At 38.5% G+C, this 15101-nt stretch overlaps 1 protein-coding gene across 1 annotated transcript in view; it reads left to right on the forward strand.

Moving 5' to 3' along the window:
* The window catches only part of GPD2 (glycerol-3-phosphate dehydrogenase 2), a 94496-nt gene that overhangs the window by 7464 nt on the left and 71931 nt on the right, over window positions 1-15101 (forward strand). Inside the window, exon 2 of the mRNA XM_072418172.1 lies at window positions 10453-10556. Within this exon, the coding sequence (XP_072274273.1) occupies window positions 10458-10556 (99 nt within the window). The 5' untranslated portion in view covers window positions 10453-10457. The remainder of the gene's footprint in view (window positions 1-10452; window positions 10557-15101) is intronic.

A 15101-nucleotide genomic window follows, 5' to 3' on the forward strand; every position in this document is an offset into this window, starting at 1 on the left:
CCTATCCGGTGTTATCAGCCCTGCCCAGCCCTGACCTTTGTGAATCACAGAACACACCTATATTATGGAAATGCAATAAAGGGAAAGATCTTCTGTAGACCTAACACACTCCCTATTATGGGGGGACAATTCTGTTCCTTTTTAGACATAGTGATTGAGCACGATGTGGGATGGTTAAGAGTTATTGATATATTGCTGAGTTTAATAAGCAAGATTAGGTGCTAAGAGCTTACTCAAAAGGTGAAGATAAAGGTTTGTATGATTTAAATCACAAATAATTTTCTTTCTCTTTTTTTTTTTTTTTTAAAGAATGTAAGAATTGCCTTTACACAGAACAATGTAAGTGTCATCCGATGACAATGTCAGAGGATGGAAGCCCCTACTTATCATGTAACCTGGCTGAAACATAGATGGTTTCCTCCCTAGAAATTTTTAAAGGTAGAAAGTTTTAGGTGGGTGGCAGCCCAACCTAAAGTAATTACCCAAAAACAGCTGGGTGGTCACTGAAAAAATGCTGGGTGGTCCACCCAGCTAAAATGGTCTGGAGAGAACACTGATAGAGGGGTGTAAATTTAACCTTTATTCTGGGGCAAAAGAAAACTAAAACTTAAAAGAGATCCTATTTTACCTAAGTATCTGTTAAGGGTGAAGAGGGGTTAATTCTATTGCACCTCACAAAACAAGTACACACAACCTAAAGCTGTAAGATTTCTATTCATTTTAATAATGACTAAAGGCTTCTCTGAAACTTATTTTGTCTCAGCAAAACCTTGGGCTTCCCTCCAATAGTGTCATGTTTTCTTTTTATGCCTTTCTATTTGTTGTAGACATCCCAGAGGACCGATATGGGATTCCCCAGCATATAGACATCACTACAGACATAAAAACCTCCCTATCTTATTGCTATGGATATGTAGGAGCCCAGCACAACCAAAACACGAATCATAATGAATCACACAGAGTTCTGTACGGACATTGATTTCCAGGACCTGTCTGGAGTTTCTTAAACAAAAGGGTGTTACGTGTGAAAGTAACAATGATCGTCGCAGAGTCTTATTCCTAACGTCAGATAGACAGTTAGTCAGTACGTGAGCACACAATGCCTCAATTATCACAGCGACTGTGTTCTCAAGGTAAAAATGGAGATCTCTGTGTAACCACACGTAGGTCAGAGTGCTGGATCGATCTCAGAGGCTCAAACCACAAACAAAAAAACAATTCTTACACACCACTAGCTGTTTTGTCTCCAGCTATCCTTGAGGAATCTGAATTTGTTCAATGAGGGGAGTGCATCTGGTAAGAGTTACACAGCCACAAGTAATTATAGCACATGGTTTAGTGATTACATCCTCATATATATTCTATTCTGTGTTTCTGTGTCACAATCCAGCTGTCATGCTTTTTTTTTTTTTTTTTTTGTCTCTAATTTGTTTGTATCAATGTAATTGGGAATCGGCACATAGATAATCTGTGGGTTCAATCTGTGAATTATTTTTTTTGTAGTGTTTGATTGCCATTGCATTGCTGTAGTGCTCAATTAAGGTATCACAATGCTTTTCAACGCATCTGTATGTTGTGGTACTACTCGGAACACAAAGATACAAATACTTTGAGCTACCATTACAAACAATAGTGTAGGTCTTCTTTTTTTTTTCCTTTATTATTCTTTCAAAATTAATGCATCAACATGAGAAGCATCAATCTACGTGAATTGTGACCTAAGTGAATAGTACATTTCTGGGTAGGATAACAATGGCCTTGAATCTCTTCATTTTGTACATATTATGCCTGATTTTTAAAAACTCTCCAAGACTGGAGAAGATAACTGTCATGGGTAAACTTGGCTGATCCAGCAAATCTGGAATGGATCTGATCCATTGGCAATGAATAGGAAATAATTGTTAGGAAATCCATTCCAGGTTTGCATTACCACCTAGGTTCTCCCATGATAGTCTACTCCGGTCTTGGAGGGCTTTATTAATCCAGGCCCAGTCTTGTCTGATTGTTGAATAGTGGAGTCCAAAATCTTACATTTACTTTGTTTAGGTCACTTATACAAATCTTGTAGTTAAGAAAAGTTGCAAGTAAAGTCTCGAAAACCCAAGTTTTTTAAATGCTTTTTTGGAGAATTTCCATTTTTTTCTGTAAACAGTCCTTTTAATGACTTGCACTGTTCCTCTAAACTTGCTATGGATTTAGCACTCCAGAAGGTGACCAATTCCTATACCCCTATAATTGTGACCCCTTTTACTTTGTCCTAATGTTTTTAATGCCTTTTCTTTTAGTATGCATCATTTTCTCATCTTCTTTCTTTTATGCCCCAGCTGACCGTCCACTCTACACAAAGCTCAGCCTAAGCGGTTTGTCTGCTGACAGCCAGATGGCTACTGAAAATTGTTGGGTGGTGCACCCAGCTATAAGGAGCTGGGAAAACTTTGTAGCAGTCAAGGGAAGAGTGAAAGGAAATACTATAGAATGTCACTTTAAATGACCTTTCAGAGTCTGCAGGAGTTGTGGACATCGCATCCCAAGATTGTGGCAGCAAAGGGCTTTTTGGGTGCTTTCCCAAGGGAGTAGTTTACAAATAAGTAACAGGCCAAAAATATGTTAAAATGTACAGAAGATCTTATGGGAAGATGGCTGAAATGGATAATATGGCAACAGGGGCTCTGTAAAGGATATCAAAACACTAAGTGGATCACACTGAGTTTGCTAAAGCACTTAATTATTCTTTCTTTTTTCCCCCAGAATGTTGTTTCGCCTTCTTCATGGGTGCTGAAAAAAGCAGTCAGGAATCTTTTCCCAGCAATGGCTCTGATTTATTAAAGCTCACCTGGATCTGGAATGGGTGTCTTAAAAATCATTTACTATGAAATGTTTTGAGCCTGCACCAGATCCATTTTAGGTTTAATGGATCACCCATGTTCTCCCATTTTAGTCTATTTTCACCAGTCTTGGTTAGGTTTAAATAAATCAGGCCCACAATGTATATGGTGGCTCAAAATACAGTTGAATTGATGTATCAAGTGCCTAGTTAATGTAGACCAAATGATAGGTAAGTAACATCAGAAATGCCCCCCAAGGAGAAGTGTTTCAAAACAAAAAAGTAGTTGAGGTCTAGAATGCCAGAAAAATATATGAAGAGGCAAGCATTGGTTTAGGAACTTTTGCGTGGGGACTGATACAATACTGCCTGGTCACCTAACTTTCTGTAGAACAACCAGTGGAATACACAAAGGGGGTGGTGAAGGAGATGGTGGTGAACTCTACAATAAGTAAGCGAAAGCTGATGGGATTATTAATATGAAATGTGTGTATATATAGCGCCAACATAATATGCAGCGCTGTACAATAAATAGAGGTTGCCAATGACCGACAGATGCAAACAATGACACAAAAGGAGGAGAGGACCCTGCCCAGAAGAGTTTATAATCTAATCAGTGGGGGAGATAGGACACAACAGGGGGGTATGTCAACATGTCATTTTCATCAGATATAATGTTATGTCGGCTTTGTAGTATTTTTGTTTCGGATTTCAAATCTGTGTTCAGTTTTTCTTTAGCAGGTCTAGTTTTTGTGAGGCAGCTAATTATATATCGTGTGTAATTCGTTACAAATAGCCTTAACATATTACAACATTTAACGAGTTTTCTTTTTTTAAGGTTAGAGACCACACTAACTGCGATTGATTTCATTTGTCATTATGCCTAGAAATTGCCTTAATGATCAAGACAGTTTCTGTTTCGTGTGTGGTTCATTCACGACGAAAGCACAACGTCGCCAAATTACCACAGAAGATATACAAATTATATTTCGGCCGTCCACTTTGTGACCAGGATAAATCTTGGGCTCCACATGACATCTGTACCAGTTGTTCCAACAGACTGGGTGACTGGCTAAATCGGCGTAAAGCAGCAATGCCATTTGCAATCCCAATGGTGCAAGACCATCTAATCGACTGCTTTTTTTGCTGTTTAAAAAATGGTTGATTCTCAGGTAAAACTAAGCACAAAATTGTCTATCCCAGCCTCGATTCTGCAATTAGGCGTGTTCCCCATGATGATTCATTGCAAGTTCCGGTAACGCCACATGATGGACTTGCATCTGTAGAAGGTGATGAGGAATGCGCTGGAGTTGCAGCCAGTTACAACCCCCAATTATCTGATCCTGACTACTTGGCCGATGAAGATTCAGAACCAGAGACCTTTACACAAGCAGAGCTGAATGATCTCATTAGTGATCTAAATCTCTCCAAAGACAAAGCAGAACTTCCTGCTTCAAGGCTTAAACAGAAGCACTTGCTTGCAAAGGGTATAAATGTAACTCACTACAGAGCAAAATCATACGGTGACAAGGTTCTTCACTAGTGATGGCTCACTGTGCTACAGTCATGATATAAATGTGCTACATTTTTGTCGCAACAGCATGTTCCATCTGAATGGCGTATCTTCATTGATTTCTCTAAAAGAAGCTTGAAAGCAGTCTTACTGCATAATGTTAACTCCAAACCGATTGCCCATTCTGTTAACCTAAAGGAGTTCTTTGACAACATGAAACTACGACTTGAAGCAATCTAGTATAAAACACACCAGTGGAACATCAGTGGGGATCTAAAGGTCATTGGCTTGCTGATGGGAATGCAAGGGGGATTCACAAAATATTGCTCTTTCCTATGCCCGTGGGACAGCCGATCTACTGAAGACCATTGTCAAGCGTGATTGGCTACCAAGAGATACCTATAAGCCCGGAACAAGCAGTGTCATGTTTCTGTCTCTGGTTGATCCGCATACAATATTTCCTCTACCTCTCCATATCATTAGGCTTAATGAAGAACCTTGTAAAGGCCATGGGTAAATCAAACTCCAAGGGTTTTCAGTAGCTTGTTGAAAAGTTTCTAAACATAGGCATTGCAAAAATAAAGAAAGAGATAATTATAGGGCCACAGATTGGGTCTGTTTTGCAGGATGATCTTTTCAAACATTCTCTCACAGCATGCTGAGCTAGAGGCTTGGGATGCATTCAAGTGGCTGTGTGAAAATTTCCTGGGCAACCAGAAGTCTCCTGCATACAAGGAAGGAGTTCAGAATCTGCTTAATTCATACCAGAAACTGGGTTGTCACATGTCATTAAAAATACTTTTTGCACTCACATCTAGAATTCTTCCCGGAAAATCTTGGTATGGTGAGTGATGAACAAGGAGAGCGTTTTCACCAGGACATTCAAATAATGGAGCACCGCTACCAAGGTTTCTGAAATGAAAGTATGATGGCTGACTACTGCTGGATGCTGTACCTGCGACAATCCAGACAAAGAGTACACAGGAAATTCATACTCTAAGCATTTCTGAAGAAACAATGATACCTGACCAACGCTGTTCAGTAGATGCATACCACAGTGTGCCTTATTTTACTTCACACTAAAGATGTATTAACATTCACTTCAGTGGTGCTTACATTTTGGTACAAAATACATGCACGTACAATGTTCACTATAATAGTACTCATTACTGTACGTGTTAGGGAAAAACTGACAACCAATCTAAAAACTCCTCAAAAAAACTGAGTTAGAAATTTAGAAAAGTTTACTGTGGTTTCTGATGATTATCAAAACTATTTTTTTGTTGACCCGTGTAATCAATATACAATATAATTAAAGAAAGCTTTAGTATTGTTTATCAGTAAAACTGATGAACAATTTCCGACTGCTAGCAAACTTCTCCTTGAATGGGCAGTCACCAAGTCATTCCTGGAAATAGCCCATAATGAACATTCAGGCAAGCCAATTAACTGTTCTGCCCTCTATAAACATGGACATACTCAGACCAGCAGAGGTTGTTCAGAGATAACAGAATGTTCCCTGAAAGTTGCTTTCTACAGTTGCTATGGTATTTTCTGTCCCAGTGTTTTCATAAATATCATTGAATATTCTTTTTGAGATTCTCCCATGCCATGGCCAACCTCCACCTTGTGTTTTTTTGCTTATAAATAAAAACACAAATGGGCAAATAAGACTGCTTGTCAGCAGGTTCCATGGTCTCTTTCTAAGTGTTTGCTCTTTCGCTGCCGTGACGTTGATTATTTTGAAAAACCCATCTGTTCATTGCTACGTTCGCACTCTGGTACAGTAGCAAGTGGAATATAAGGTTGATGCATGAAGCTGCTCCTTGTTCCAGCGGTGAGCACAGACCACATGCATTAATAGCACAGTGTTTACTTAGCGCTTGTCCTCAGACCCAGCATGTCATATGGTTTCAGAGGGTGTCTAATAACATCACTCGCTAAATACAGCATTTATATCTGCCAGCCGGACCTGGAATTGCATACGTGAACCTGTTACACTTGGCAGTCTAAAGTTCCTTCAAGTATAAGTTCACCTTTTATACCATTTTCCACCTTACTTGCTGCACATTCTTCATTTCCTCATTTTTTCTAGTCTGTTCTCTTCTTTTTTTTAATCATATTTTGTTGTTACATTTGATCCATGGAAGTTTAATGCCTCTTATAAGCATCTTAAACAGCTTCTGCAATCTACTTACCTATTAGTTTAAATCGGCACACATGAAAGCATTTGTTTTGATCTTCATGGAAAACCCATTTTGTCTGAAATGGACATTGCTTAAAACGGAACTATTAGTAAAATAATAAAATCTCACTTTTACTTACACAAAGCCCTCTATATCTCCGGAGCTCAATCTGGTCTCGTCCCATTTTGGAATCCATCTTCGTCCCGGCCAGCTGAGGGCGCCGCTATCTACTTTCTGCTACATCAACCCATCTGGCACTGCACACACCCAAGATCGGGTGACATATCCCGCTGTAATAGTAATAAAAAATGCACTCACTGCGCATGTGTAAGATCAGCACCTTTTTTTTAAAGCTTGAAAAGGCCCCTTACGTGATGTATGTATCCCAGGAGGCTCTGCGCTCCCATTCAGTCTTTACCACTGTGGCATTGGAGACAGAAGGGGAGGAGCTTAGCCTTTGCTTTTTTTTTTTTTTTTCAAAAAAGGCATTAAAGGAAAAAAAATGCACATTTTTACTTTAGCTTAGAGATACAGGTTGACATTCAAATATCTGGCAACCTCTGGACCTGAGGAGTCATGGATTTTCAAAAATTCCAGATTTTTGAAGGTTCTAATAACCTCCACACACAGGCCAACCTTCCTCTCCCAGCACCGGCAGACATCTAGCACAGTTCCAGGGAGCAGGGAGCAGGCAGCAGGGATGTCTCAACGTGTATTTAGTGTAGCAAGCAAGACCTAACAGCTGTTTCTGCAGAACAGCGCCATCAAACCATCAGTGGTCAAACAGTGTACTACAGTCCCTGAACTGAAAATGCGCTCCGAAACTCATGCCGGAAAACTGAAGGAACCAGATTATCGATGGCCGGATTTTCGATTGTCAACCTGTATCTACCCTTTTATATAAAGAAAAAATTGTGGTGGTAGGTCTGCTATAATGGATCTTTGAAGTCATAGAATGATTCACAACTAAAGACAACTAAAGACAACTAAAGTGTAAATGGGTCCAAAAAAATACTGGTGAATGTTTTTTTGTATAGTGTTTGATTGCCAATGCTTGATGAAATGCCATGGAATCACATGGACCTGGAAGATGATGGAGGGAATGTTTGAGGGAATTCCCTGTTTTATAAATAGAGCCCAAAGACTGAAAGCTGTTGCAGGCACAAGTACATATGAACATGCTGTTTGTATATGGTAAAGTGCTGCAGGACTTTGTGGCAAAAACATAAATTGTAAAATAAATTTTCTTCTTAGCACATCGATGTGGCTCTACAAAAGGGAAGTGTGCTAGCATGGAAAATGAATTCACCTTCTCTTTCACTGAAACAGAAAAATAAATATTTTTATGATACATGATGACTAGGAAATGTCCCTAATATTCACAGGACAGTCCCCAGTCAGTTATGTTTTCTTGGAAATGTTTTTGTTTCTAGAAAGACACTTCATGTTTTCAATCGAAAAAATGTACTTTTAGTGGATCATATTTTAAGGCAAGTTGTATTTTTATTATTGTATTTTATTATATTTTTTGTACAAAACTAATGTTAACTTATGATGATATGTTTCTTCTTTTTTTTTCAATGTTAGTATATTACAAAGCATTAAGTAATGAATGGATGTGTACACAGTCAGTATAACACTAAGTTCTTCCAAAGGATGCTTGGGGTTCATTGAGCAAAGAGCAATTTTCACCTCTCAGGTCTGTTTAAGTGACACCAATGATCGTTTGGCTATCTGTAAAGGTAATATTTTTCCCAGTGGCCAGCAATGTTGGAGGGATTTCTCCTATTGATCCCCATGCCGTAGATATAGTAATTATAGCAGGGGCTCCCTGAAGACAAGAAAGTTATTTTAAGGGTTCCTTCATGTTAAAAAAAAAATAATCGAGAAAAGTTACTGAGGCTACAGTACAATATAGTTTAATACAGACAAAGGTTGTGCTCATCAAAAAGATAAAAATCAATATGATGCATACTGAATGGTGTTGAGGCAGTGATAGAGCAACAAGGTGCAATCAAGGCTGCAAATGTATGGGCTCATGTAGATTGGCCTTATTGTCAAGCAAAGCCTTTACACTCACATGCAGTGCTGTGTGAATGTAAAATTCAGTGTTTGCAAAGATGTGATTACAAAGATGTGCATGATCTGCATATTTGTTACATTTAAAACTCAATTAATAAAGTTAATAATTGAAAAAAACCAATTCTAATTGAATTTAGCTGGACATGCAAATATAAAAGGCGAAAAACAACAGATGTCAGGTAGATGCATATTGTTTCAGGGTTTTTTTTTTTTTTTTTTTTTGTAACCTGTATTCTCTCCCTGTGGTCTTACCAGTAACCGACATTGTGAGCACTCACTTCTTGTACTATATTTATAGAGGAGCAGTGTTGTCCTTCTATGGCAGATAGTTTGTTAGGACTCCATATTTTTAATCTTTTTCTGAAGACAGTGAGAATTTATTCTCCAGTTTGCAGAGGTGAACCAGGTACTGGGTGAGTGCTTAGGTAAATGAGAGGTTTAATGTATCTGTTCATCGGCATTTAATATAAGCCATCTGAGTCAAATTAGTCAGGTGGATCTTTTGCAGCCTCCCTTCCTGAGAACTAGAGGCGGCAATGCTCTAAAATCTTAACCCGGGCACACCGCTGGCAGTTGGCAAACAGACCTTCCTTTTTTTTATAAAGAAAGTGAAAGCATTTCATATATCTGAGCTGTGATTGTACTTGCTTTTTGTAACCAGTTAAAGTAAGCTTGTCAGCTATTGCAGCACTTCTTTTGTAGAAGTGGCACCCACCATTGCAAGAAGTCCAGTTAAGGCATGTTCATGTAACTTTGGGTGCTGCTGTTTAAATAACCTTTTTCTGAAAATGCAAGTCATGTTCTTATCTTCAGGATTTTGGAGTTTTCAGTATGGTTTGTGGTTCAGGGTTTTGATCATAGTTTTGCTGGTTAGAATTTCAGCGATGAATGAAAATAAATGAAAATAATTTCCTCTAAGTTGGCGAATGTTTTCATGGTTCTCTAATGATAGTGTATTTTTTCCAGTCTTTGTGAGCTTTAATAAATACCCAACGTATCTGTAAGTTAAGAAATGCCTAGTACAGATCAGTGTTCTTCCCAGCCCTTTTATCTGGGCGCATCACCCGGCACTTTTCAGTAACCACCTTGGTGGTTGGTTATATTACAGGGGCCACCACCAGCCTGCAGCATCTTCCTACCCAGCTGGAGAGTAATTCTGGGGAGAATACAGCAGATGATCATTCAACTCATCAGTTTGCTAGTGTTTCAGTTTCCGTTTCGTAAAGAATTGCCAGCACTTTGTGGAGGAACAAAGCTGTTTTTTTTTTTTCGTGTTTTTTGTAAACTTCATGCTGCTAAATTTATTTGCCACTAAAAATACACAAGACACACAACATCACCCTCATTACCCTGATGCCAGTCTCTAAAAGGCATACAGGAATTGCTGAGCGGCTTTTGTTCCCAGTGCTGTTCTACATATGCTGGCAGATAGGAGCAGCAGCAAATTTGTTATACAGTGAAGCCAGGTCAAGGAGGAAGGGGGAATAGCACTCTGGTAAGAAGGTGGTGACTATGGACTACAGAATAAGGAGAGATGAACGAGACCGCACTAATAATCTTAAGTGTTCTGTTTATGTCTGGCGCTACAGTAATTACCACATGTGCCGATTGCTAATTTGCCGTCATTCTATCAGTATCATGTCCTGAGCCAAGTAGTGTCAGGTGCCGTTCACTAAAATACTAAGTAGGAGGTTGTGTGCATGTACAAACGTTTATCATTCTAAGAACCTATTACAACTTTCTCATTGTTTGTTCTTTAGTTTTTTGGTTCTCTATATTGCACATGATAATGTTTAATTTCCAATAATAGAATAACTCCATGCTTTATCTTTTTTCTATGTCTGCAGGTGAAATGGCCTTCCGAAGTGTGATTAAAGGGACGCTTGTCCTTGGAAGCGGTGCTGTGGCTACTGTATTTGGTCTGTCTCATTTAACTGACGCAAAGAAAAAGGTAATTAAACCGTTTGATTTTCTGTGGTATAAAAAAGTTATCTGTCTTTAAACTAGCAAAGTCTTAAAGTTTACCTATCACCAAAATTTTTACTTTACATAAAAGGGTAGGTTATAATAAAACCCTTTTTAAAAATAAATAAAATAGTGAAGCCCCCTTCTGTCTTTATCGCAGCAGTGATAAAAACAGAATGGGAGCACAGAGTCTCCTGGGATACCCACATCACGCATCCCAGGAAGCTTCATGGCATGCGCAGTGAGGTCAGCAATCTCACGCCCGGACGGCACAGGACCCAGTCCGGGAAAGCCCTGGAAGAATTGAAATCTGCCCTTTTTTTTTTTTTTTTTATTTAGAGGGTTCCCCAAGATGGAATTTAAAAGAAACAATAAGGCACTGATATTACCTTATTACCTTATAAATTTACCCTTACTTAAATAAAAAAAAAAACAAAAAAAAACAAAAAAAAAAACAGTTTTGCTATCTAATTTCTACAAATGCTGCTTTCCTGACTGTTCCCAAAAGAAAGCAATTTTTCAGCATTTTAGAAGGTTATTGCAATTGACTTTTATCACTTTCCATTTGCTGATCCAACTCACTCATAGCACCTAGTTGTTAAAAATGTTTAGATCTGCAACACGCTGTGCAACCAAAGAGTATAGAAAGTGTAACACCAGCTGTCGCATTCTAAACTCCATCTATCCCACACTGTCTCGTGATCCTTTAATTAAAGCAGAATCTATTGCTGCGTCTTTTTGAACGCAAGCAGAATTAACGTGCAGGACACGTTGATGTAATTACCCAGTATTGATTGGGTATCCTCTTTGATTCAGCATTGTATTCTACTTTACTTTTTTGTTAATTGTATTGATCTAAATAATTGTAAAGAAGGGAAATACTCTTTATTTCATCAGAGAAAGTGGCACTTGGGCTCTAATATCAAGAACAGGGCTGTAATGAAGTAGTTTGTTTTAATCAAACGACAGAAGTTGTGCGGGGAAAGTCATACTGGGATTTACTTAGACTAATGCAACGATAAGTGGTTTTACTGTTGGAAGATGATTAAGTTCTTTTAATTAGGTGTTCTAATTGGCTAATCTGCCATGTTGGTTCATCAGTGAAAAGACTTTTGTTGGGTTTTACAAGGTGCTTAAATCTGGATAAGAGAAATGAAGCACTTCAATTATTTCTCATTCCTGGATGTATTCTCAGCAATTAAGTCTTCATGTGTGGTTGAAATCGGGTTCTCGTGAGGACTTTTTTTTTTTGGATGAGTGTTGTTTGGTTCTTTTAATACAATTCTCTGATAAAAGGAAACCTCCAATAAAGACCTGTAAAGGGTACAGTGCAACCACAGAGGAAATGCTAACTAGAGGGGATCGAAGTATGCTCTGCCAAAATGCTACAGCATTTTCTTTTGTGCAGTTACCTCGCTTTCAATGACATAATTGCACTGTTTGGTCTGCATGGAGTCTGATCTTCCCTGATATATTAAAGCTCTTCAAGGCTGGAAAGGATACACCCTTATCAGTGAAGCTGGGTGATCTAGCAAACCTGGCATGGATTTCTTCATTTGCTATCAAATGTTTTAAATTCTGAACTAGATCTAGTCCAGGTTTGTTGGATCACTCACCTTCACTGCTGAAAGTGTATCCTCTCCAGCCTTAGTGAGCTTTAAGAAATCAGGCTTATTGAGTAGAGTTGGATGAACTCAGAAAAAAGACTTACCCATTATACTTGTGAGGAGTCCTAAAAAATCTAGCCACATTGAATTAGAATACCAATAGTATTTTCATATTCAGACAAGGAGATAAAGCAACTCTGTTGGTAATTTTTTTTTTTTATTGAAGGTTTTAACATAAGCATGGAAAAAAAAACTTCTATACAAAATAAAAATAACAGATACACACAAATTATTAGAAACAGGACAAACCAAATGTGCTTTTATCAGGTTTGCCATTATGTTGGCTCAACTAGTCATTTGGCTTAAGTGAGGTTGCCTCAGTGTCTGCCAATCAGCAAACAGAAATCACCTCTAAAATGAAAAACCTATGGAACTTTTTCATGGGCGATTGGGTTGGCAGTCTTCAGCTGCTGCCATTTATTCCCAATCATCAGCCGCCTCCACTGTACTTAGGTGGAGAACTAGTAACCCATCCGCTTCCAGCCACCCCGAATGAACTTCGACTTAATTGTTCTATTATGCATACAGTTCAGTGTTAGAAAAACAGCGGCGTCCTAAATATTTTGGTAAGCCTGATTTACACTCTTCTCCTTTATCTTCATGTTTAGACTGAACTAATTTTATGATGAGCCAATAATTTCCACATTAAAATGCAATGAATAAAAAGAGTTCTTGAATAAAGCAGGGACCGCCTCAGTACTAACAAATAAATGTCAATAAAATAGCTCCATCCATTAACTCTTTCATTAACAGGTGGTAGACGCGCCCGGGAGAACAAAATCCGCCGCCGTTTAAGAGAGTAATTTGCATGAAATTTAGCGCTACACTCAAATTAATACTGTACGTGATTACAGGACAACCTGGTTGTTAATTGCCTGTAGTCTTTAAATATGCACTTCTTTCAGAAATAGACACTAATTATTAGATCTTGTTTGCTGCTACACCATAAGTTGCAAATGTCTAGGAAGGTTGGGAAATTTGCAATTCTAATGGGGCAGGAGCGCGGGGAAAATTGATCTAATCATTTAGGAGGGCTGCATACAAAATGAATAAAATGTTTCCCTGAGATCAGGAAATCTTTAATGTGGGCATATCAAACATTTGCTTTCATAAGTTCCTTTGTTTTTGTAAGTTTGGTCTTTTTTTGTGTATTTGCGAATTCATTAACCATAACTGACACAACTTTGGTAAACCTTTGTGAGAAGAAAACAAGGAAAATCCTTTTTTTTTTTTTTTTTTTTCTTTTTGTTTTTAGGCATTTTTGTTCTCTGACCTGCGTAATGCAAAGATTGATTAAAAGATTTTTCTGCAAACAAGAAAGTAAATAGTTACTGCTACCGCCGTCTGCATTACTGTAATGCAGGAAAAATGTCCAGAGAAGGCACTGTAAATGCCCACTCTTTCACCAGTGTCAATCTTCTTTTCTTCAAAGCTGTCTTTCTCTGGCCAACCCCATGTTACTGCTTTGTTCTGTAGCTATGTAATATTATGTAACATACTGTATACTAATGGAAAAATCCACAGGACACAGTTGGGGATAAGGAAGTTGACACTTCTAGAGTGTCATTTTCTAAAAAGACTTCAGAGGATAACTCCTCCGCATTATGCGGCTGCAGGCAGTCTACTTACTTTGTCCTTTGCAGGGATTTTTCTTTTTCAAATGCTCTAAAGAATTCTTCCCCAACTTAAGCTTATGGCTATGTACACACGTTAGATTTTTGTCATTGGGAAGATTGAAAGATGCATGAGCGAGCGCTGTACAGCGTTGTTCAGCTCTATGGGGAGGAGAGTATGAGCGAGCACGCCGCTGCACTTTCTCCCCTTTACTTGTATTGCCATCATTCGTGGATCTGTCAGGATGGATCCATGATTGATGTCAGATGGTCGCTGTACACGTCAAATTCTTGTCTGATACCAACCCTGAGGCGATAAACGGGACAAGAATCATCTGACGTGTTTCCGGAGCTAATTGCATGAATTGACTATGGAGCCCTATAGACGGGACAAAAGACATCAGAAGGAGGTTGTAGGCAGAATGTCCCTACTGTTTGGTGAAGACGATTGTTTTTGAGCTGTATGGTTCATTACTATGTATCCTTACCCCTTTTGTAAGTAGAAGATAATGTATGAGTGGTGTGATTATGGGCTCATGTTGAAACGTCCCTGCTCTTTTTTTCTAGAGTGAAAAATTTTCAGCTTAGAAAGCTATACCTTTAAACATTATGTGTGAAGGTTTTTTTTCAGTTGATTACCTGAAATTGGAAAAACCTTTTAATGAGATTTACTTAGACAGGAGTCATGTTTGGAAAATATTTTTAATGGTCACTTCTAGTGACAAAAGAACGACAGATGAACAAGCGCTGTACACACAGCACCCTTCTATTCTATACGGAGGGAAAAACGAGTGAGCTGCACCCCGCTGTGTTCTCCTTCCTTCACTTGTATTAAGGTAATTCATCATCCGTTGCCAAAGGAAGTCTGGCATCCCCTGTACTCAGATTCTCAGACAAACCCGACCATTTGTATTGGGCGAGAATACTCTGATGTGTGTACAAGCCTTTGTCTTGCTGAAACTTAAGTCTAATACCCGTGTGATGACAGAGAAGTCACTGACATGATTCATTTCATTGAGTGTGTAAATTTCAGCTTAAGCTACTGAGTCTTGTAACCACGCTGCTTACAACAAAGGAGCAAAGGATGAGTCTAGAAAATATGAAAAGTACTTCTAATGCTCCATTTGCAGAACCAAAACTTAAATGCAATAGTCCCTTTTGTACATATATAGTTAGATATTTAAATGCATTTTTTTAGCCTTAAGAATATGAATCCTATACTCTCTCATTACTATTATTCTTTTCTTTTAG

Source organism: Pyxicephalus adspersus, chromosome 7 (assembly GCF_032062135.1).
Source record: "Pyxicephalus adspersus chromosome 7, UCB_Pads_2.0, whole genome shotgun sequence".
NCBI classification, from domain to species: domain Eukaryota; kingdom Metazoa; phylum Chordata; class Amphibia; order Anura; family Pyxicephalidae; genus Pyxicephalus; species Pyxicephalus adspersus.